The sequence below is a fragment of the Scardinius erythrophthalmus genome (genome assembly GCF_964197995.2).
Source record: "Scardinius erythrophthalmus genome assembly, chromosome: 22".
NCBI classification, from domain to species: Eukaryota; Metazoa; Chordata; class Actinopteri; order Cypriniformes; family Leuciscidae; genus Scardinius; species Scardinius erythrophthalmus.
In genome coordinates this window covers 33,872,514-33,897,421 of record NC_138242.1, presented here as the reverse complement: position 1 = coordinate 33,897,421, position 24,908 = coordinate 33,872,514, and the positions used below count along the sequence as shown (strand labels likewise).

The following is a 24,908-nucleotide window of genomic DNA, read 5'->3' as shown; positions in this document are numbered from 1 at the left end:
AAGATGGCAGCAACACACACACAAACAGCACAAATGCTGATGGCTTTCCTCAAGGACCTTAGAAGCAATAAACCACAAGATGTAACAAACAAAATATACATTAGCATTTACATTAATGAATTTGGCAGATACTTTTATCTAAAGTGACTTACATTGCATTCCAGGTGTAGATGTTATCAGTTCATGCATTCGCTGTCTGGGACTCGACCCCATGACCTTGGCATTTGCTCTACTTTTTGAAATACAGGAAAGATAGAGAAACTATATTTGGATTTTCATGAAGGAAAATGTTCAAGCTGTAAGAAGATAGTTAGAGAAGTTAAACATGAAAGGACAGAAACCAATGATTAAAGTGATACTTTAATATTATTGAATTGCAATCACCAATAAAACTCATTGTATTAAGTATCCAATCGTCATACTTGAGAAAACAGTAAAGTTTTGATTATGGAAATTTACTCAAGTAGCTTATGAGGAATATATAAGTAAAGCTATTAAAGAAACTGATATTAAACGGGGTGGGCTGATTTGTCACAACCTTTGGCCAGTGTGTCGCACCCTAGCAACACCCTACCAACAGGATAGCAATGCGCTGACTCACAGAAAACAGCAACTCCCTAGAAACCACCCAGAACACCCTAGCAACAAAACAGTAAAACTGGCGGGAACACCTTAGCAAATAGCAACTGCATAGCAACCAACGCCTTGGCAACCCCTGTCATTTTCTTCCAAAAATATTAAAACATTGTTTCATTAAGATACTGTTAATAATGTTTTAAGTGCATCTGATTATTACTTATTCATACATGGCACTTTGATTAAATGCTAACCACATATTAGTTGTTACTCATTACAAATACAGACGACTCTGGGAAAGACGGGATGGTTCGCATTACAAAACATCGCACATTGTTAATAATTCTTAAGCCAAAAGGAATTACATTTTTAAAATCATTGACTTGTTTAAAATCATTAAATACGGAATGGAACTTACAAGAACAGCTTTACATCTCGCATTGGAGATTCATTGCAACTGGTCATAGATTCTGACTCATGATTCGCGAAATGAGGATTCGACTCAGTGATTCAGTAGCAAATCGCATCTCTATCACTGACTCCCGGCACTTTCCCTCCGATTTTTCTTGTTATTTTTTTTTTTGCGGGTTGCAGTCGTAAATGTTACGAAACGATCTGCAGAAATGAGTCGGAATAAAAGTGTTTATTAAAAATTTTAGGCCTATACTGTGGCGTTAATGATTAAAATAAAGTCATCATAGCTGAGTGACCTTTAGTGCGTTGCTATGGAGTTGCTAGCGTGGCCTGTAGGCCTATATATTTTGCGCCGCAGCTTTTAATGTTGTGGTGAGTTGTTTACTATAATATATCTGTGGGATTATTTCACTTTTTTTCGTCCAGCAGATAGAAATAGTAAGTCTCATAGCGAAACTTTCCTAAACAAAGTTTGAGGCGAAAATAGGTTAAACCAAAATGACCCCTCACATGAACACGTGGTACATTCCAGCGGGACCCCATCCCCCCTAAACTCATGGTACATTCCAGTGGAATACAATGTAGCGGGACTGAATGAAAGAGAAAAGAGACTAAAGTTTGAATGAGAGAGAGAGAGAGAGAGAGAGAGAGACAGAGAGAGAGAGGAGCAGAGCTAATGGACATCTAAACAAAACTCTGATGATTTCAGTTCGCTTTAGTAGTTTATGAGCTGAGTTATTTTAGATGAAGATGAAGATGAAGATGAAGATGCTGTGGCCGATTGCTGTGGTTTTCGCATCACTGATTTGCGTTCAGGCTCAGCAGAGAGGTAAACTCTCTCACACACACACACACACACACACACACACACACACACACACACACACACATCTGTGCTCATATATTAATCTACGGTGTTTTTATTGCAGATAAAACTGTGTAAATAATAATATTGAAAATATAAGATTTAAGATGAGCGTAGAACTCTTTATTCTGCTCATTGAATGCATTTACTCTCTTCCCATGTGTTCAGATTTAGTGTTTACTGCATGATATTCTTTAAAATATGTTCAGTACTTTGGTGATATCGTGGTAAAATTATGATAAAACCGTGGAATTTCCAGAATAGATGTGCAAAACATAGTATTTTCATGGTACATGTCCATAAAATCATGGTAAAACTATAGTATTGTTTGGTTAGTGGTAGTAAAAGTTACAGGGGACGTGTGACTGTGAGTGGGTTTTACTTCTTTTATAGATATGTGAACGTGGTGGGTGATGAATTAAACAATTAAATGTGTTTAAGTGTTAATAGTTACTTTAATAGCAAAGGCAGTAACACTTTATTCTACAGAGTCATTGTTACATATGTTACATGTACTTACCATAGTAATAACAGTAAATCATGCATAATTATATGCAACTAACCCTCAACCAAATCCTAATCCTACCCTAACCCTATAGTAAGTACGTGTTTAATTAATATTACTCAGTACTTAAATATGTAATTACACTGTAACAATGACACCTTAAAATAAAGTGTAACCGCAAAAGCACTGATTTCTTGTAACATTAGTAACAGTGCTCAGCTGTTAAATGCTTCATGTGGTCTAATTCAGTCAACACACAGCGAGTGATGGGTCCATGAGGACGATGTTAACTTCTGCTTTGGATATTTGCATTGATGGTTTAGCATTTGCACATTAACGAGGTTTGTCACCCGCAGGTTTGTTGAACACGTAGAGGTCAGGAAGCCACTAATGTAGTGTATCTGTGAGCCGTAAAGCAGCGAGTGTCCGCTTACACCTCAGTCCTGTGAAACCTTATCGACTGAACTTTCATCTGATCTGTGTGTGTTCTTTGTGCTGAATGTGTGGGTCACATGAGACTCCTGTCCCGGTCCATTAACGGCTAATCCTGGAGGGTTTAGTTCTGGTGAGCGGCGTTAGTTAACTGGTCATGAAAGCCTCTCAGTGGGAATCACTCTCATGAATAACACGAGGACATTTGCGTTATTTAAACTTTAATAGACTTCTAGATCCAGAGCAGAGCGGGCAAAGAAGTGATAATGTCTGTATAGTGTGTATTAATTTTTATTTCACTACATCAAGTTAAACTTGCATTTGCAAGTAAAAAAAATTGCAAAAAATTTATTTAAGTAGTTTTATAGTTTTTCAGTTAACTATAATAATCTTGGTTTGCAACATCTTAACAAAAGACAAAAGAAATTAATGTCTTTTGATGTTGCCTTTATTTATAGTAAGTAAAAATAATTTAATATTAGCTAAGATTATGTTTTTAGTTTTATTCTAAGTGTTTTTGGTGTTTGTTTATGGTGTAAACGCCACACAAAAATATTAATTAAGTACATGGTTTTGATAATAAATAATATTTTTACCTTGTATGAATGTTTTTGTCTTTGGGGAAAATATATAAAATCAAAACTTAAGGTTTGAAGCAAATCACATTTGAGAAAAACTGATACATTTATTTGTTTGTTTTTGAAAGTATCATTTGTTTCCAGAATCATTTCAAACTACATGTTCAGATTTAGAAATGTATCATGTAACATATATATATATATATATAGTGGCTGCATCTGTGTGTCTTTATCAGCTTCGATCGCTCTGCAAGTGTGAGATTTCTAATCATTCGGCATTTGGCGCTGAATTGACTGAATCACATTGTGAGGTTCTTATCAGCTCCACTTGATCTGATTACAGACTCCGTTCACATGCAAATCCGGCAGATCTCCTGTTCTGTCCCGGAGCCGCTTCATCCAGACGCTTTGATTCGCAGTCTCTGCTGATCTCATCACCAATGCATGCCACTTCAAATGCTTCTTCTAGACACGATTCAGGAGATCAGCTCCTTCTTCCACTTAAAACATTCCCAGATCTAATCTTGTTTTCCAGACCCGACTGAAAGCTGAGCTTTAGGAGTCGTTTGGGTCGGAAGCATCAGTGTGTGAGGATGTTTAAACTCTGTGTTCACACCAGACGAGCCGCTGACGACGCTCTGAGATGCGATCGTCTTGTCGTCTTCTTCCGCTGAGATCATTCCTCTAAAGCTTAGGGAGAAATCTGAGCCCGTGTGGAGCGTCACAGCAAGAAATGCTGTTCTTACTTAGTATTTTTGTCTTGTCTCTAGTCCAAATATCAAAAATTCTTAAATCAAGATGCATTTACTAGATGAGAAAAATTATATAAGATATTATGTTTTGTTTTCAGTGAGTTTTTGCTTAAAACAAGCAAGATTATCTGCTAATGTAGAAAGAAAAATAATATTTTTTCTGTTTTAATTGTTTATTTTTCTGACCGCATTGGCAGATAATCTTGCTTGTTTAAACTAAAAACTCACTTCATTTTGATTTTCATCCCCAGAAAACAAGACATAATATCTTAAAGCATTTTACTCATCTAGGAAATTCATATCGATTTAAGAATTTGTAGATATTTGGACTGGAAACAAGACACAAATACTAAGCAAGAAAAGCATTTTTTGCAGTGTATAATGTGATCTGGGTGTATATATGAGTTGTTTCTCTTGATCTCTTAACCATGAAAGTGCATCTGTCTTATAAACATCTAATTCACTTCTTAGTGTAGTTGTGTAAAGAAGATTGAGGAGTTCGCAGCAGATGTGTGTGTGTTCTCAGCGTGTGTGTCACATGCAAACGCAGGCCAGATGTGCCGTAATGACTTCAGTCATCAGCGTCTCTTTATCTGTCGAGTGTTTGAAGTGTGTGTGTGTGTGTGTGTGTGTGTGTGTGTGTGTGTGTGTGTGTGTGTGTGTGTGTTCAGCACCGCTGGGGTCCATTCAGAGCCACGACTCCCCCGAGACACACACCGTCTGCCGGTGACACACACTCAACACACACAAGCTGATATTCAGTGGCATTGAGATCGTTTGGTGAGGCACAGAAATTAGCAGCACTAAAGGCCCTAAAACCCTTTACTATGGTAAAATCAGTGTAAATCACAGCCTGGAAGGGCTTGTTGCTTGTATAAACCACTGATTATGCATGATAAAACAATAATCAGATGCATGTATGATGAAGAGTTTGACCTCTTGATCTTCTTCATCTTCTTCATCGTCTTCATCTTCACGGTTCCTCTCTTTGAACTCTTTGCTGTCAGTAATGACCGGTCAGCAGAGAGGATGGTTATCTCCTCATGAGAATTGATGACTGCTTTTGTCTAGTGTCCAAAGCGTAGTTATTTGTGTCATGAATGGCGGCACACAGACACGTGGGCGGGTGATGGATCGCTCTTCAAAGAGAGAAAGAGAAGGTTGAGCAGTTCTGAGCAATTGCCTCTTAAACGGCGAGTTATTAAACAGCTCTATGATGTTTTTTCCCATCTTTAACTTTCTTCAGTGTGTGATGTTGTTGTTGTGTGATCATGAAGAAGCTCCAGCTCTTCTCTATATCAGAGTCAGTGTTCCTGAACTCCTGAAACGCCTCCACTGTAGTCTTGAGTTTCTTCCGGGAACGAACACGTCACAATATTCCTCATTATAATAATTCATGCGCAGAATAAAGGGGCGGGGCCTGGTTGAGTTAGTTAGTAGTGTGTTAAACTGGCGGTTATGGAAAGGGGCGGGACATTTCCCAAACACACTGGAAGCGCTCGACCAATCACTACACACTGCTCCAGCCGACCAATCAGAGCACAGTGTGCTTTTCAGGAGGAGGGGCTTCATAGAGACAGGAAGTAAACAGAGCGTTACTGACAGACTGGGAAGAGAGGAGCCGCAACAATGGAGAATATGAGGAGAATAATCAACATTCAAGCAGGAAAACCTGTTCTAGTGGAGTCTGAAACAACATCAAGACTTTGAGTGCGTTATAGTTCCTCTTTAAACATTTTCCATCTGTCATTCCAGGTCTGTTTCCCGCTATCCTGAACCTCGCCAGTAATGCCGAAATCTCCACCAACGCGACCTGTGGCGATCCCGCTCCCGAGATGTACTGTAAACTAGTGGAACACGTTCCCGGAAGACGAATCCGTAACCCTCAGTGTCGGCTCTGTGACGCTAGCAGCCAGAATCCCAAAGGTAACAGAATCCCAAAATCTTAAACTAGATTAATCAGCAACACTTTACAATAAAAGTCCCTTTAGTTCATGCATTAACTAACAATACGTAACAATGAGTAATACATGTGTTACAGTGTTTATTAATCTTTGTTAAAGGGATAGTTCACCCAAAAATGAAAATTAGCCCATGATTTACTCTCCCTCAAATCATCCTAGGTGTTTATGACATTCTTCTTTCACACGAACACAATCAGAGTTATATTAAAAAATGTCCTGACTCTTCCAAGCTTTATAATGGCAGTGAATGGCCGTTTCTGTTCTGAAGTCCATCATAAGTGCATCTATTCATCATAAAAGTGCATGTATCCATGATAAAAGTGTATTATCCATGATAAAAGTGCATCTATCCATGATAAAAGTGTTATCCATGATAAAAGTCCATCTATCCATCATAAAAGTGCATCTGTCCATCATAAAAGTGCATCTGTCCATCATAAAAGTGCATCTGTCCATCATAAAAGTGCATCTGTCCATCATAAAAGTGCATCTGTCCATCATAAAAGTCCATCTATCCATCATAAAAGTGCATCTGTCCATCATAAAAGTGCATCTATCATCATAAAAGTGCATCTATTCATCATAAAAGTGCATCTATCCATGATAAAAGTGCATCTGTTTATCATAAAAGTGCATCTGTCCATCATAAAAGTGCATCTGTCCATCATAAAAGTGCATCTATTCATCATAAAAGTGCATCTGTCCATCATAAAAGTGTATCTATCCATCGTAAAAGTGCATCTATCCATCATAAAAGTGCATCTGTCCATCATAAAAGTGCATCTGTCCATCATAAAAGTGTATCTATTGTTGTATAATATCAAGAAAATGCAATTACCTGCCTCCTTGTTTATTATAGATGCCTTTATTGTTATACATATTTAGCCAATGTATTGGATATAATGCATTGCATTCAATGTTGTTATTTATTTTGTTTGTAAAAGATGGCCTATATTGTTTTGGCATAGATGTACAGTAATTAATTATGTATGTATATGTGATTGTGCCAACCCATGTTAAGAGGAGCAGAAAAATGTGATTATGTGTGTGCACTAGACTCCTAGAACTGTAAATGAACTCAGCCATCTTAGTTGAGTTTACTGTAGTTCAAGGACATGAAGAGATGGACTGCTTGCACCTGACTAGAGAAGAATCTGGGAAACTTTGGAGGAGTGACAACCCAACGTCTGTTGAAAACAACAGGAGTATAAAAGACTGATGAACTGTTTGCCTCGGGGGATACTGATACGCCAGTGTGCCCCCGACGCCTAGAAGCCCAGAGCTGAGGACAAGAAACCCCAAGCAGAAGTGAAGAAGCCCAGAGCTTACTACACCTTTGATTCAAGATGTTATTATAGTATTTTATACTTAAACGATGAAGTTTTATTTGCCTTTATATTTTTGTTTATTTTAAAAGAAAAGTAACCAATTAAAATAAACTTAATTGATTACATAATCTGCCTACCGAGACTTAGATTTATGATGCTGAAAGACTTTTAATGCGAACATACCACAGGGGAGTCTTCTGACCAAATTGTAAGTACCTTTTGAATGCTTACGGTTTAGGTCAGATTTGACTTTCTTTACCTTACCTGAGAATAATAAATAAATAGGTAAAAGGTGTTAAGAAGAAAGTACACACCGTAAAACACTATCCATCATAAAAGTGCATCTATCCATCATAAAAGTGCATCTGTCCATCATAAAAGTGTATCTATCCATCATAAAAGTGCATCTGTCCATCATAAAAGTGCATCTATCCATCATAAAAGTGCATCTGTCCATCATAAAAGTGCATCTGTCCATCATAAAAGTGTATCTATCCATCATAAAAGTGCATCTATCCATCATAAAAGTGCATCTATTCATCATAAAAGTGCATCTGTCCATCATAAAAGTGTATCTATTCATCATAAAAGTGCATCTGTCCATCATAAAAGTGCATCTGTCCATCATAAAAGTGTATCTATCATCATAAAAGTGCATCTGTCCATCATAAAAGTGTATCTATCCATCATAAAAGTGCATCTATCCATCATAAAAGTGCATCTGTCCATCATAAAAGTGCATCTGTCCATCATAAAAGTGTATCTATCATCATAAAAGTGCATCTGTCCATCATAAAAGTGCATCTATCCATCATAAAAGTGCATCTATCCATCATAAAAGTGCATCTATCCATCATAAAAGTGCATCTGTCCATCATAAAAGTGCATCTGTCCATCATAAAAGTGCATCTTGGGCTAATTTTTATTTTTGGGTGAGCTGTCCCTTTAATGTGCCGGTCTAGTTAATTCATGGTGCATCAGTGTCTATGTAGTCTTGCACATTCGTGGTGGTTTTTCCTGCTAACCGTAGATCATGTTTATTTCTGTTCAAACAGAGCAACATCCCATTACTAACGCCATCGACGGCACTAACCAGTGGTGGCAAAGCCCGAGCATCAAGAACGGGCGTCAGTTCCACTGGGTCACGATCACGCTGGACCTTCGACAGGTAGGACTGCGCTAATCTGGTGCTCAGATGCTAACTCTGTGTCCGCGTCTCCTATCCGCAGAATCAGCTGTTTCCTGTCAATGCGTTCATATAATAACTAGAAGAACAACGTGCAGTTAACTATTTTACACTATAACATTATGATTACAATAATAATTACATAATATGTTAACAAATACCAGTTTGCATCAGTGTTATTTCAAGTATAGTTTTTAGTAGTTTTTCATTAATATTTTTAAGTAGTTTTTATTCTGTTTTAATTTTAGTTATTTTAAGGGTATTTTTGCTTTTTTTATTTTTAAATATGTCTGTATAGACTGCATTAATTTTTAGTTTAGTTTTATTTATTTCAGGACATCAAGTTAAACTTGCATTTGCAAGTAGGTGAAATAAAATAAGTTTCTGAGTTATTAATGAATTTAATTCCAAGCAACGAAAATGTTTTTCATGTTTTTTAGTTTTAGTTTCAATAACCTTGGTTTGCAATATCTTAACAGAAGATAAAAGAAAAGACAATAGAATTAAAGGTATTTTGATGTTGCCTTTATTAATAAGATAATAAGATGTATTTAGTTTTATTCTAAGTTCTATTTTATATCATAGCTAGTTTAGCTTTTGTTTATGGTGTAAAAAGCCAACAGAATCATTATTTTGACTTACATCAAGTAGCATTTTTGTATTATGTCTAAAGAAAATATATTAAGTAAGTACATGGTCTTGATAATAAATAATCTATTACTTTGCATGAAAATATATTAAATCGAAACTTAAGTTTTAAACCAAACCAAATTTAAGAAAAACTGAAACATCTGGCTGTTAAAAAAAAAAAAAGTTGGTTTTGACAACTTTTTGATACTTTGTTGATACTTTGTTTTCAAAGTATCATTTATTGTTATGTTCACAGACAAAATTCAGATTCTCTGATGATGCACTTAATTTACTCTTCATGCATTTACCTGTCACAGTTTTACTTATGTAATGGAGCAATCGACACTAAAGCCAAATAACCTTACAAAAGGACTAGACTGTGGAGTATATAGTGGACAGTGCATCATCTGTGACACAACTCTGCATCCTGGGATAATTGATTTTGGAGAGATTTTAAGTTAAGGAACACAGTGCCGTTTCCCAGTGAAATTAAGCTGTTTATACACCCCTCCTCCTCCTCCGTCAGGGCAGATCAGCCATTATGTCCCGTCGTTAACTTGAATGCTGTGCTAATTGTACACTAGCTGTCGGGTTCCTGTGTGTGTGTGTGTGTGTGTGTGTGTGTGTGTGTGTGTGTGTGTGTGTGTGTGAATGGAGGAGCAGTTGTGTTGTTGTGAAGCGATTCCAGGCCCCCGGGGGCCGTCGAACACAAGAGTGTTTGTCTAGAGAGGTCAAGAGACACACTAATCCCAAAACTAGAAACAATCCGCAGCATTCCAGCTCTGATAATACTCACAACTATTCCACACAATCCAGTCAACGTGATCTGACGGACACATTCCAGCCACAGTACGGGTCATGGATGTGATGATGAATGTGATGATGGTCACTCTTGTGTTCATGTGCAAATGACAACTGTTAAAATCTGCCGAGAACCCAAAAACTGCTGGATTAACTCAACGTTGGACATTTGCAAAAAAAGTTTTTTTTTTGATAAAAATGCATTTAATAATTATTTTTATTGGTAACACATTACAATACAGCTACATGAACAAATGGTTCAAATGAGTTTCGTTCTGCTTTTTGGCGCATAAACATTATCGAACATTTATCGAACTCTTGATATCGTTTTATCGAGAAAAATTATATTGCGATAATTATCGTTATCGTTTTATCGCCCAGCCCTAGTGTCGACTTACAAATTTACTGGAGAAGCAAAATGACTGAAGATACATAGAGCCCTATCTCGCACACAGCGCAATTGACTTTGTACACGACGCATGTATCATTCCTATTTCTGCACCCGCGCACAGCGGACTCTTCCCTACAGACGCACGCCGGTAAACTTGGGAATGAACTTGCGCTCCCGGGGGCGGTTCAGCGAAAGAGGAGGCGTGTTCCCGCGCAAACGTTCCCTGGTGCTATTTTGCAGTTTCAGAAAACAATTCCGCCACTGACCAGGAGAAACCTCGTCTAAAGTCAGTGCCGCGTTATTCAGAGGCTGTTTTAAGGGCGCACGCTTGGCCATAATGTAGTGTGTGCACAACGCACACACACTTTGCTTCTCTCATCTACACAGTTGCCATTTTTAGAAACCCATACATAATTACAAGGAAAAATACTCCACACGAGGGAAATCATTGTGGTGTCCATGAAGATGTGAAATAATAGGCATAAATCTAGCTTACACATTTACCCAAATTATCATACGCCTGTTTAACTGAAGCTAATCTGGGTGTGTTTCTCCGTCCCCAATGTCACTTCTCTGTGTGTTACGGCCCTGACGAGAGCATCGGTCTCCTCGGCTGTGAACCGCTCCTGGCAAATCCGCCGTTATAATAGCAATCCGCCATGGAACAAGCACGCCTGCTCTTAAAGGGAATGTGAGATGACGCTCTGATTGGTTTATTTCATGTTACGCCCAAACCACACCTATGAGTAATGAAGCGACTTCAGACCAAAACATTTTAGATCTGCGTCGGAGAGTCATTTATCTCGCCGGTATAATAGCAACAGCGCCCGAGACCCGCCCACAAAGTTACTTGCGTTTCAGATCGTTAAAATAGGGCCCTAAGACTTGATTACTGAAAAAGTATCGAAATGAAGTGAGAAAAGTAAACTTGTTTTCCCTTTTATGACCCCATTGGGAGATATTTGCTCTTATTTTAAGCATAAATTTACTTCTTTCCCATATTATTTTGCTTCTCCAGTAAATGTATATTGGTTTAAGAATGTTTAGGAATTTGTGCTGAAAAATGCAGTGCCAGAAACTCATCAACCACAGAAATCTGAATCACCTCACGTTTCCCCGGCTGAAAAACACTAAAGAATCCTGCGATGTGGTTTAGTGGAAGCAGACGAGTGTGTGTGTGTGTGTGTGTGTGTGTGTGTGTGTGTGTGTGTGTGTGTGTGTGTGTTCGTCTGCAGTGAGGATGAGTCAGGCCTTTGTCTGTGTTCAGTGAGGCCACGGGGGAGGGGCGTGACACACACACAAACACACACACACACTCACTCTCACACACACACAAACACACACACACACACACACTCTCTCTCACACACAGACAGACACACACACACACACACACACACACCTGAGGGGACGGGTGGGCCCAGGTGAGCTTTCAAGCTTTACAGCCACAATTTGGTGGTCATTCATCAGATGAAAAGGAAGAATTTTTACAAAAAATAAGTTTAAAGGAGTCGTTCACTTCAGAATTAAAATGTCCTGATAGTTTACTCTCCCGCACGTCATCCAAGATGTTCATGTCTTTCTTCAGTGGAAAAGAAATGAAGGTTTTTGAGGAACACATTCCAGGATGTTTCTCCATATAGTGTCTTCAATGGGGTCCAACGGGATGAAGGTCCAGATTGATTTGTCTAGATGAGACTCTTATTCCTCGGCTGGATCGTGTCGAGACTTTGAAGCTGCACTGAAACTCACATCTGGACCTTCGACCCGTTGGACCCCATTGAAGACACTATATGGAGGAACATCCTGGATCATTTTCCTCAAAAACCTATTTCTGGCCTCTATGGAAATGTAGAAATTACTGTTTTCAAACAGGTTTCCTGATCATTCTTTATCGCCTGTTATTGGTCAGTTAAACAGATAGCCCCGCCCTAAACTCACGTCATTGGTCAGTTAAACAGATAGCCCCGCCCTAAACACACGTCATTGGTTGAGACAGACGTTGACGTCGCGCTGCTCAAACTGGGAGAGTTTGTATTTGTAATGAATGATTTTGCAAAGGTCAGGGTTCAGAGATGTTTACGTTTCTTTGACTCGCAACACAAAGCAAACGCCAGCACCTGTTTGATCGAGTGTCGTCGTAGAGTAGCACTGTTTACGGCTTCTTCACAGCTGTGTGTGTGTGTGTGTGTGTGTGTGATAAAGAGAGTGTGACCAACACAGCTGTTGAAGATCTTCCTGAGGTGTTTGGACAGCAGAACGTGTGTGTGTGTGTGTGTGTGTGTGTGTGTGTGTGTGTGTGTGTGTGTCTCTATGTGTGTGTGTGTTTACGGCCTGATAGTGTCTCTGTCTGGGGGGCCAAACGTCTCCTTGGCTTGTGTTTGTTTGGCCAGATCGTGTTCGCTGGATGAGGCGACTGGTTTCTGAGGCTGGTTATCGTCTTCAGGGTGTGAATCTGCTGGGATTTATCCCGTTTTGGTGGGATTTTACTAATAAGTTTAAGATTCCAGTAGCCTTATTAACATGGGAAAGTCTTTACTTTGCCAAATCATTGGTAATGATAAATTACAGACATACACATTTACACGAAAATCAAAAAAGATAGTTTTTTTTAATTTTCAATACAGTAAAACTTGAAGATAGAGTAAAACTTGATCGAAAACAATAAGCGCACAATAATGTGTTTCGTTATCTAAATGTTATTCAGCCTGTTGCTGTTAGAATTATCCAAACGCCCTTGAGTTTGTCCAGACGACACAATGTTTTACATCTTCAGGAAACAATGATTATTTTGTCTAATGTGAAGTTCAGTGAAACTCAACAGTGTCAGAGAATGAGACGTTTGACCTCAGTGAGTTAGAAACAGTTTCTCCCGGTATATCCAGATTCACACAGAAATACACCTCGTTCACTCATTTATTGTAATATTTCTTGGAGCAGTTGTTGTTTTCCCTAGCAACCATCCCATAATTCTACAGTAAGGCAGCCTGTGATTATCATCACTGCTGAATGAAAGTGGAAAATCACTCCCTGTAATCCGTGATTTCCCTGCATCTTCACAAACGTTTTATTCCGGGGATTCCGGAAATCTCATGATCAAATGCAGAGACACTCGAACGCTGTCATTACAGTCAGACGAGATGAAGACGTGCGTTTGTGTGTGTCTTCGTCTTTACATTGCTAAGGGTCCAGTAAACACACACACACACACACACACACACACACACACTCATACTTGTAAATGTGGTTTACAGGGATTCTCCGCAGGCGTAATGGTTCATGCTGTGTATTGTATCCTCTTAAACTAAACCTACATCACAGAACCCATTAGAGCGTAATGTGTATTATCACACAGGAATAGCTTCAGTACAGTAAGCCCATGTGTTCAGGTGAGGTGTGTGTGAAACAGATTCAACCCAGTGCTCGTCTAGAGAGATCGAGTGAGAACTGAGATGAAAGCAGCTCGTCTGAGACACACACTCATGAGATCCGGAGTGCTTCTCCTGCCAGAACTTGTTTTGTCTGAGCGGGACAGACAGCGGATGATAGAGTCATTCCTGAGACGGAGGGTCATTAGAAGGAAAGTAGTGTAAAAGTTTGGTTTAATCTCTCTGAGACGACAGGAAGAGGAAGTCACCAGTGTCCTTTAGCTGTTTATTGTATTACATGTTTATTCATGGTTTTGGTTAAAGGGGAAATATCATGAAAATCTGAGGTTTCCCGTGTTTCAGTGCTATAATCAGAGCTTCTAACAACCCAGAAAACATGAAAAGTGAAACCCAGTAACTGTGTTCTGGTGAGCCTTTCTCTGCAAGCATGTTATAAAATAAGCCGATCAGATTTCGCTCTCCTTCTGACGTATGAAGAGGATCTTATTATAATATTACCAGCCCTTAATCTGCACGTTTACACACACCAGCCGACATCTGGTTCCACAAGCGACGACAGAGACCAGTTCTAACGCAATGATGAAGATCCAGCAGAGCCTGAAGCTGTTCTGTGGTTGAGCACAGACGAGCACTGAACACTATTGACCAGAACATGTCACCGCTGTCTTATAAACACCTCAGGAACTGTGGACACTTGTGGAGAAGTTCAACATGATGATGAGATGATCAGTGTAACTCCACAACAACTACAGAAATGTCTCCACTAACATTCAGAAGCTCTTCCTGAGTCTCTCCGTAAGGCTGCACTCGCTACTGGTTATTCTGGGATTCTGGATGAGGGAGATTGGCCTGTTCTGTTATTGCCGGAGTTTCTGAAGCTCGTGTAAAGACTCCGCCCTCTTCTGAACGGAGGCGGAGCTAAAGCTCATTTGCATTTAAAGGGACTCAAAAACGGCACAGTATTGCTCACACACAAAAAGGGCAAATTTGACAAGCTATAATAAATGATCTGGTATTTTGAGATGAAATTTCACACACTCATTCTGGAGACACCAGAGATTTATACATCTGGTGAAAAGAGGCTTAATATGTCACCTTTAACTATAATACCCCTGCTGTCCATGTGACCAAGTGTTCGCTCTTCCCCCGCAGGTCTTCCAGGTCGCCTACATCATCATCAAGGCGGCGAACTCTCCTCGCCCCGGGAACTGGGTTCTGGAGCGCTCTCTGGACGGGCTGGACTTCCAGCCGTGGCAATATTACGCCATCAGCGACACCGAGTGCCTGACCCGCTACAACGTCACGCCCCGCCTCGGCCCGCCCACATACAAGAGGGACGACGAGGTCATCTGCACATCTTACTACTCACGACTGGTGCCGCTGGAGCATGGAGAGGTGAGTGTGTGTGTGTGTGTGTGTGTGTGTGTGTGTGTGTTTTACACCCACTAAAAGAGCTAATAAAGCCTCTCCCCACATGAGTGTATCTCTGAGTGTGTCTGGTCTCTCCTCAGATCCACACGTCTCTGATTAACGGGCGTCCCAGCGCTGATGATCTGACTCCAGAACTGCTGGACTTCACCTCGGCTCGGTTCATTCGCCTGCGCCTGCAGAGGATCCGGACGCTCAACGCCGACCTCATGACCCTCAGCTACCGCGACCCCCGAGAAGTCGACCCCATCGTCACACGCCGGGTATGATATGTAGTGCTGTGGTTTCAGATGGTGCCTTGAGGTCAGGGTTTGAAATGAACTTTTTCACTCACCGGCCAATTTGGCTGCTAAATGTATATGTTAACGGCCATTCAGAACTTCTACTAGCAAAATAAATAAAAAATAGAAGAAGAATAAAGAAATAAACCAGATTAACTACATCACAGATTATATATATATTTTGATTTCATAAAGTTTTAGGTGGACAGATCAACACAGTACAAGAAACATAAAAAAAATGTAGGATGTTGGAAAATAACAATGTCTTTTCTGTTCACCAAAAGCTTTTAATCTTCACTATTGCTTCAATGCAAATGAACAAGCGCGCCGGTGTCTGTTGTGTAGTGACGTGTGTGTTCAAGTAAGCAGATATGAGCAGATTCTGCAATGCGCTGTATTTAATATACCATGATGACTCACGAGTATTTGCGCAAAATCTGCGAACACACAAACTTGCTCAGAAAAGTGAGTAAACATAAGTTACACGCCAAATTGGCCAGTGATTTGACAGCGATTCCCGCCACAGTTGATTTTTACCCGCATGAGTTGATCACCGTATTCATATCAAAGATATCTCAAGGAGTACCATGGTAGTTTTGTGTTAATTCAGTAACAGTCTAACTGTGTCCTGGTCTCGGTCTGGTTTCAGTATTATTACTCCATCAAGGACATCTCGGTGGGCGGGATGTGCATCTGCTATGGCCACGCCCAGAGCTGCCCATGGGACCCCGTTACCAAGGTAACTGACAACAAACACCATCCCCCTGAGACAGAAGCTGTCAATCAAATGATATTGTGAACTTTGGCTCCGCCTCTCTGAAGTCACTGTATCGCAGTTTACACCTTTACAATAAGGTCTCATTTGTGTGTGTTCAGTGTGTGTGTGTGTGTGTGTGTGTGTGTGTACAGGTTTATATTACATTGTGGGGACTAGCCAGCGGTTCCTCACGAGGGAAATGGGTTAATAAACACACTAAATTATTTTTTTTTTAAATGTAAAAATGCGGAAAGTTCTCTGTGATGGGTAGGTTTAGGGGTCGATTTTGTGTGTGTGTGTGTGTGTGTGTGATGGGTAGGTTTAGGGGTCTGGTTAGTGTGTGTGTGATGTCGGGTCGGTTTAGGGGTTCACCTTAGTGTGTGTGTGTGTGTGATGAGTAGGTTTAGGGGTCGGTTTGGTTTAGGGAATCGAAAATCATTACGCCTATGGAGAGTCCCCACAAAGATAGCGAACAAGACTGTGTGTGTGTGTGTGTGTGTGTGTGTGAGTGAGTGTGTGTTCAGTGTGTGTGTGTGTGTGTGTTCTCTCTGATGGTCTCAGTATTTACAGTGGCATCTCACTTTCGCCTTTCTCTGTCCCTCTGCTGTTTGTTATGCGTGTCTCACTCTCTTCTCTCTCATGTTTCCACAGAAACTGAAGTGTGTGTGTGAGCACAACACTTGTGGTGAGAGCTGTAATGAGTGTTGCCCTGGATACCATCAGGAGCCATGGCAACCAGGAACGCTTTCTAAAGGAAACACATGCGAGAGTAAGACAATAAATAACGTCACATATATGACATGGACATACAGTATTTTGTGAGATTCACTCAAACACAAAACTAAACAAACCTTCGTTTATAAGCGATCACGACCCTCCTGATCTGTGTGTTTTCTCTCTCGTTGATCAGAGTGTAACTGTCACAACAAGGCCGACGACTGTTACTACAACCAGACGGTGGCGGATCTGAGGCTGAGCTTGAACACACAGGACCGGTTTGTGGGCGGAGGAGTGTGTGTGAACTGCTCCCAGAACACCGCGGGAGTGAACTGCCAAACCTGTGCGGACGGATACTACAGACCTAACCAGGTCTGTGTGTGTGTGTGTGTGTGTGTGTGTGTGTGTGTGTGTGAGTGAGTGTGTCAGTGAGTGATTCAGTGAGTGAGTGAGTGAGTGATTTAGTGAGTGAGTGATTCAGTGAGTGAGTGAATCAGTGAGTTAGTGAGTGTGTGAGTGAGTGAGTGAGTGAGTGAGTGTGTCAGTGAGTGATTCAGTGAGTGAGTGAGTGAGTTAGTGAGTGTGTGTGTGTGTGTGTGTGTGTGTGTGTGTGTGTGTGTGAGTGAGTGTGCAAGTGAGTGATTCAGTGAGTGAGTGAATCAGTGAGTTAGTGAGTGTGTGTGTTTGTGTGTGTGTGTGTGTGTGTGTGTGTGTGTGTGTGTGAGTGAGTGTGTCAGTGAGTGATTCAGTGAGTGAGTGAGTGAGTGAGTGAGTGAGTGAGTGAGTGAGTGAGTCAGTGAGTGAGTGATTTAGTGAGTGAATCAGTGAGTTAGTGAGTGTGTGTATGAGTGAGTGAGTGAGTCAGTGAGTTAGTAAGTGTGTGTGTGTGAGTGAGTGAGTGATTCAGTGAGTGAGTGAGTGAGTGAGTGAGTGAGTGATTCAGTGAATGAGTGAGTGAGTGATTCAGTGAGTGAGTGAGTGAGTGAGTGAGTGAGTGAGTGAGTGTGAGTTTGAGTGAGTGAGTGAGTGAGTGAGTGAGTGATTCAGTGAGTTAGTGAGTCAGTGAGTGAGTGAGTGAGTGAGTGAGTCAGTGAGTGAGTGAGTGAGTAAATGAGTCAGTAAGTGAGTGAGTCAGTGAGTCAATGAGTGAGTGAGTGAGTCACTGAGTTAGTGAGTCAGTGAGTGAGTGAGTCAGTCAGTGAGTGAATCAGTAAGTGAGTGAGTAAATGAGTCAGTAAGTGAGTGAGTCATTGAGTGAGTCAATGAGTGAGTGAGTCACTCAAAAAGTAAAAAATCACTCACTGCTCTTGACTTAAAAACTTTTGTAACTTTAATTGAAATAAGGATGACTCTATGTTTAACTGATAAAGAGTAAAGAGTATATTTACAGTTATAGCCTATTAGTTAGGTTTGTAGTTTTAGCTGTGGTTTCAAAATTGGAAAAGATAATTGTGAATTTTCATTGGTATCTAAAATTTGTGTCATAATTGTATACATTTTTTTTTTTTTTTGAGAAAATTATTAAAGACCAGATAACTTTGAATGAACGTTCTGGAAGAATGTTTGCTGAAAGTTCTGAGAACGTTCCCTGTTAACTGTGTCACATGTCTCCATTAGAGCTCCAGAAGAGTTTCCAAACTTCTTCATGATGAATGTTCTGCACAATAAAGACTGTGAATGTTAAACTCTTTTACGTGTCTGTGTTTCAGGTGTCTCCGTACGCCGATAACCCGTGTGTTGAGTGTGAGTGTGACGCGAGAGGCTCAGCGAGTCCCGTGTGCATCAGAGACGATGATCACGCGAACCTCGACTCAGGTGAAACATCACTGCTTCTGTTTGCCAACGAATATCTCTGATGCAGTGTTTCAGGCGTTGTCTGAGCTGCTGGTTTGTGTCGTGTAGGTCTGTCTGCAGGTCAGTGTGTGTGTAAGGAGGGTTTTGCTGGCGAGAAGTGTGACCGCTGTGCGTTCGGCTTCAGAGATTTCCCACAATGCACTCGCTGCGAGTGTAACCTGGACGGAAGCCACAACAGCGACCCCTGCAGGGAGTGTGTGTGCAAGGTAACGGTTTTAAAGATCTCATTGATGTACATTATAAGCATTAGAATTTCATATAAATATCAGCATGCACCAAACTGCATATTTTTGCTCAATTTGGGCAGTTTTTTCTTCCATATTCTCACTATATCAGACAATATGAGCCATAAAAACCTGATGAATCAAATATGATACTTAACAAAAAAACACCTTTTTTAAATATCATGATTTTCTGACTGTTATTTCATATATCAGGCTTTATGGGTTTTAGCATTAAATGACACTTGCGTAACCTCTTCTCCCGTCTCTCTCTCTCTCTCTCTCTCTCTCTCTCTCTCTCTCTCTCTCTCTCTCTCTCTCTCTCTCTCTCTCTCTCTCTCTCTCTCTCCCCCTCTCTCTCTCTCTCTCTCTCTCTCTCTCTCTCTCTCTCTGCAGGATAACGTGATGGGCTCGAACTGTGATCTGTGTAAGCAGGGTTTCTATAACCTGCAGGCCAGTAATCCCGAGGGCTGCATCGAGTGTTTCTGTTTCGGAGTGTCAGACGTGTGCGAGAGCTCGACCTGGTTCACCAGCTCGGTATGTTTAACTACTGCTAATATCACACCAAAAATAACAAAACTACATCATCGTAACAGCTTGACTGAAGTAAAGACTTAGAACTAAAGTGAGGGCTTAAACGCAAAGGGAAAACAAACTAAACAAGAAACAGGTGTGCAAAGCAATCAGTAACCATAGCAACAAATAAGTGTATAATCAGTAAACGGGGAAACTGAAGATTTCCTAGGAAATTCAGGGAAATTGGGAATAAAAGAAGCAGTTGAAGAACACAGGGAAACAATGTGTTTTTCATAAAACAGAACATGATTGTTACAATATAGAAGAGCTGCACGATTAATTGTTAAAAGATCATAATCTCGACTCAAACACCCACATGATCTCATTCCTTAATGACAATGATTCGCCTGTGTCTATTAAACCTTTGACTAAATTATACCGGATAATTCAAATCTGTGTTCACGCTGCTGCTGACCCAGAGAAAGATCTAGGTATGAAACACTTTCAGTCTTTTCAACACACAGTATTATTATTTCCATGTTACAAATATTCATATCATCACTGATGTTCTGGGATAAAAGTTTAGTTCGGATATAAACACTCATATCTAAGGTAGCGATCAAAATATAATAAATCATCTTTTGAAAAGTAACTTGACACTTCAAATAATTATTGTATCAATTACATCGTTACACCAGTAGGTGGCGACAAGGGACTGTTAAAAAATGTGTTTGTCATTGAATCATTGATTCAAGAGATTCGTTCACAAACACTGATTCATCCAGTAATGAAACAAGTGAAGTCTTTATGAGTGAGTCATTGAATCATTCACTCAACTGTTTGTTTAAATAATTCATTCAAATTAATTAAACATTTGTAAATAGATGGCAGCAGTTAACATTTTGTCAGAACCTCTAATAAATGACATTATTTTGTTTAGTTGTCTGTCCAGAATCATGAGAATCGTGATCTCTATTTGAAACAAAAAAACTAAGTTTATCTGGACAATAACTTTATTCTAGATCTGCTGTAAAGCCTAAACAATCTCTGTTACTGTAATCTCCTATTATCACTGTAAAGCGAAACAATCCATAATGTTAAAAGCACTGTATAAATGAAGCTGACTTGACTTGGCTGTGGTTTGAAACAGAGCCTGTGTGTTGTTGATTCTCAGGTGGTTCACAGAGACGCGGTTCTCCTTCGATCTCCTCAGAGCTCCAGCATCTTCACATCTCAGATCTCAGACGAAAACCTGATCGTGTCGAACGGCTCGGTGTCCGCAGGCGTGCCGTCGCTGTGGTCGTGGGTCGCGCCGGAGCCGTTCCTCAACAACAAGGTGACTCTCTCTCTCTGTGTGTGTGTGTGTGTGTGTGTTTCTCGCTGGCCTGTCATTACACTCACACTCATTAACACATTTACAGCTAATTAGCTTACACACGTTCGCAACGTCTGTCCCCAGGGGATTAATGAAATTAAAACATCTAATTATAGCATTCATTTCCATCAGCTCCGACCTCCATTCAACATGAAATCAAAACTGATGGATATTACCACCTTTTTTTTTAACTACTTTTAAAGTCCCCCTGTAGTCAATAATTTTATTTCTTAAAACTCATCTTTGATCACCAAAATTACATATTTAATACTTTTTTTCCTTTAAAAAAAATCTTTATGCCTTAAAATATTGTGAATGTTACTCGACACCCTCGCCTCATTTTGTATGCGCGGTTCTATGAATATGCAAATGAGCCCCGCCTCCACTCACTCACTCAGCTCAGAGATCCACTGCTTGACGATCACATGTTGATCTGATTGGTTACAAGATAATTTGTGGCGCTGTAGAAATAAAGCTGACTTGAGCAAAAACATCAGCTGATGACCTGCAGTCATCAGTGAACCACGTTACCGCAGTGTTCAGCACCTTCATCATTCCTCTGTATAGGTGACGTCGTATGGAGGCTTCTTGAACTACAGCGTTGCGTACGACACATCTGAGGAGAACGTGGACAAAACGCTGAGCTCAGATTTCAGTGTAATTATTGAGGTAAGATGATAATTATTCTGCATATGTGACCCAATATATATCAGATATATAATCGTTTATTGCTGCATGATTTACCGTGTTGAAGTCTTACAACAGTCTGTGAAGCTTTAACAGTTTGATTGGTTACACTTTATTTTAAGGTGTCATTGTTTAAGTACTGAGTAATATTAAGCAACTACATGTACTTACTGTAGGGTTAGGGTTTGGTTGAGGGTTAGTTGCATGTAATCATGCATGATTTACTGTTATTACTATGGTAAGTGCAAGTGTTACCTTTTGTTATCAGTTCTGGCTGGTCACGCTAGTCAAGCTTCGTTTCCCAGGAGCTGATTGCCCTCCTCCCTCCCCAGCTCCACCTGTCTCTGTCAGGATTTGGCTTTGAATCAGACTAAATTCTCGAATTATGTTGTACATTAAAAGCTTGAATTAATGAGATCTGCAATAGATTCTTGTTGGTTCTGTTCTGTTCACCATTGCTGATCCATGCTAGGCTGCCCAGAACAGAACCACACCGCCAAACCAAACTATATGCTAATGGTCAATCGTATTTAACAATAGTGTTGTGATGTGAACGCACCAGTAGAGCGTGTGAGTGTGAAAGAGAGCCTCGGTATGAGTGTGTGTTGTGTTTCAGGGTAACGGGCGCACGCTGAGACAGACGCCGTCCTCTCGTCTGCTTCTGACCGCTCACACCGAGCAGCTCGTCTCGATCCAGATTCTCCCGCACGCGTTCACCGACGCTCACAGCGGCCGGAGCGTTCAGAGAGACGAGCTGATGACGCTGCTAGCGGACCTCGCTACGCTACGGGTTCGAGCTCAGCTGGAGGCCAGCGCTGAGGGAACGCTACGGTCAGAACACAAACAAGCTGAAATAAACAAGCAAAATAATACATTTAAAAAATACATTTATATTGTTTTATTGAATCGTTTATTATTCACTGTGAACGTGTGAAGATGTTTGTGGTCGGCAGGTTGAGTGGCGTGTCTTTGGGAGTTGCAGACACACACTCCGGTCCGGCTAAACTCCCTCTGGATGTGGAGCAGTGCGAGTGTCCGTGGGGATATTCCGGCTCTTCCTGCGAGGTGAGGAACACATGCGCTTCCACATGAGCTAAACACGCACATATCAACCAGTTTCTCACCCAGCAGTGTGTGTGTGTGTGTGTGTGTGTGTGTGTGTCTCCAGTACTGTATTCCCGGGTTTTATCGGGTCGGTGGGATTCTGTTCGGAGGAAACTGTCTTCAGTGTGAGTGTAACGATCACGCGAGCGAGTGCGACATCAACGGAGAGTGTCTGGTAGGTGTACTCTTTTATTATTTTAATGTGTGTTTGGTGTTCTGACCCGCTGCACCCCTGACTGTAACGGCGCCGGTGTGTTTGGTGTTCTGACCCGCTGCACCCCTGACTGTAACGGCTCCGGTGTGTTTGGTGTTCTGACCCGCTGCACCCCTGACTGTAACGGCGCCGGTGTGTTTGGTGTTCTGACCCACTGCACCCCTGACTGTAACGGCGCCGGTGTGTTTGGTGTTCTGACCCGCTGCACCCCTGACTGTAACGGCTCCGGTGTGTTTGGTGTTCTGACCCGCTGCACCCCTGACTGTAACGGCTCCGGTGTGTTTGGTGTTCTGACCCGCTGCACCCCTGACTGTAACGGCTCCGGTGTGTTTGGTGTTCTGACCCGCTGCACCCCTGACTGTAACGGCGCCGGTGTGTTTGGTGTTCTGACCCGCTGCACCCCTGACTGTAACGGCGCCGGTGTGTTTGGTGTTCTGACCCGCTGCACCCCTGACTGTAACGGCGCCGGTGTGTTTGGTGTTCTGACCCGCTGCACCCCTGACTGTAACGGCGCCGGTGTGTTTGGTGTTCTGACCCGCTGCACCCCTGACTGTAACGGCGCCGGTGTGTTTGGTGTTCTGACCCACTGCACCCCTGACTGTAACGGCGCCGGTGTGTTTGGTGTTCTGACCCGCTGCACCCCTGACTGTAACGGCGCCGGTGTGTTTGGTGTTCTGACCCGCTGCACCCCTGACTGTAACGGCTCCGGTGTGTTTGGTGTTCTGACCCGCTGCACCCCTGACTGTAACGGCGCCGGTGTGTTTGGTGTTCTGACCCGCTGCACCCCTGACTGTAACGGCGCCGGTGTGTTTGGTGTTCTGACCCGCTGCACCCCTGACTGTAACGGCGCCGGTGTGTTTGGTGTTCTGACCCGCTGCACCCCTGACTGTAACGGCGCCGGTGTGTTTGGTGTTCTGACCCGCTGCACCCCTGACTGTAACGGCGCCGGTGTGTTTGGTGTTCTGACCCGCTGCACCCCTGACTGTAACGGCGCCGGTGTGTTTGGTGTTCTGACCCGCTGCACCCCTGACTGTAACGGCGCCGGTGTGTTTGGTGTTCTGACCCGCTGCACCCCTGACTGTAACGGCGCCGGTGTGTTTGGTGTTCTGACCCACTGCACCCCTGACTGTAACGGCGCCGGTGTGTTTGGTGTTCTGACCCGCTGCACCCCTGACTGTAACGGCGCCGGTGTGTTTGGTGTTCTGACCCGCTGCACCCCTGACTGTAACGGCTCCGGTGTGTTTGGTGTTCTGACCCACTGCACCCCTGACTGTAACGGCGCCGGTGTGTTTGGTGTTCTGACCCGCTGCACCCCTGACTGTAACGGCGCCGGTGTGTTTGGTGTTCTGACCCGCTGCACCCCTGACTGTAACGGCGCCGGTGTGTTTGGTGTTCTGACCCGCTGCACCCCTGACTGTAACGGCGCCGGTGTGTTTGGTGTTCTGACCCGCTGCACCCCTGACTGTAACGGCGCCGGTGTGTTTGGTGTTCTGACCCGCTGCACCCCTGACTGTAACGGCGCCGGTGTGTTTGGTGTTCTGACCCGCTGCACCCCTGACTGTAACGGCGCCGGTGTGTTTGGTGTTCTGACCCGCTGCACCCCTGACTGTAACGGCGCCGGTGTGTTTGGTGTTCTGACCCGCTGCACCCCTGACTGTAACGGCGCCGGTGTGTTTGGTGTTCTGACCCGCTGCACCCCTGACTGTAACGGCGCCGGTGTGTTTGGTGTTCTGACCCACTGCACCCCTGACTGTAACGGCGCCGGTGTGTTTGGTGTTCTGACCCACTGCACCCCTGACTGTAACGGCGCCGGTGTGTTTGGTGTTCTGACCCACTGCACCCCTGACTGTAACGGCGCCGGTGTGTTTGGTGTTCTGACCCGCTGCACCCCTGACTGTAACGGCGCCGGTGTGTTTGGTGTTCTGACCCACTGCACCCCTGAC

General features: G+C 42.2%; 1 protein-coding gene across 1 annotated transcript in view; it reads left to right on the top strand.

Moving 5' to 3' along the window:
- The first annotated feature begins 1,703 nt into the window (after nt 1–1,703).
- lama1 (laminin, alpha 1) overlaps nt 1,704–24,908 on the top strand; it is a 64,199-nt gene continuing 40,994 nt past the window's right edge. Inside the window, exons 1-16 of the mRNA XM_081352810.1 lie at nt 1,704–1,819; nt 5,878–6,048; nt 8,470–8,582; nt 14,964–15,206; nt 15,323–15,502; nt 16,170–16,259; nt 16,929–17,046; nt 17,188–17,366; nt 18,704–18,809; nt 18,897–19,054; nt 19,466–19,606; nt 20,760–20,921; nt 21,528–21,629; nt 22,264–22,478; nt 22,601–22,712; nt 22,816–22,926. Of these exons, the coding sequence (XP_081208936.1) occupies nt 1,735–1,819; nt 5,878–6,048; nt 8,470–8,582; nt 14,964–15,206; nt 15,323–15,502; nt 16,170–16,259; nt 16,929–17,046; nt 17,188–17,366; nt 18,704–18,809; nt 18,897–19,054; nt 19,466–19,606; nt 20,760–20,921; nt 21,528–21,629; nt 22,264–22,478; nt 22,601–22,712; nt 22,816–22,926 (2,286 nt within the window). The 5' untranslated portion in view covers nt 1,704–1,734. The remainder of the gene's footprint in view (nt 1,820–5,877; nt 6,049–8,469; nt 8,583–14,963; nt 15,207–15,322; nt 15,503–16,169; nt 16,260–16,928; nt 17,047–17,187; nt 17,367–18,703; nt 18,810–18,896; nt 19,055–19,465; nt 19,607–20,759; nt 20,922–21,527; nt 21,630–22,263; nt 22,479–22,600; nt 22,713–22,815; nt 22,927–24,908) is intronic.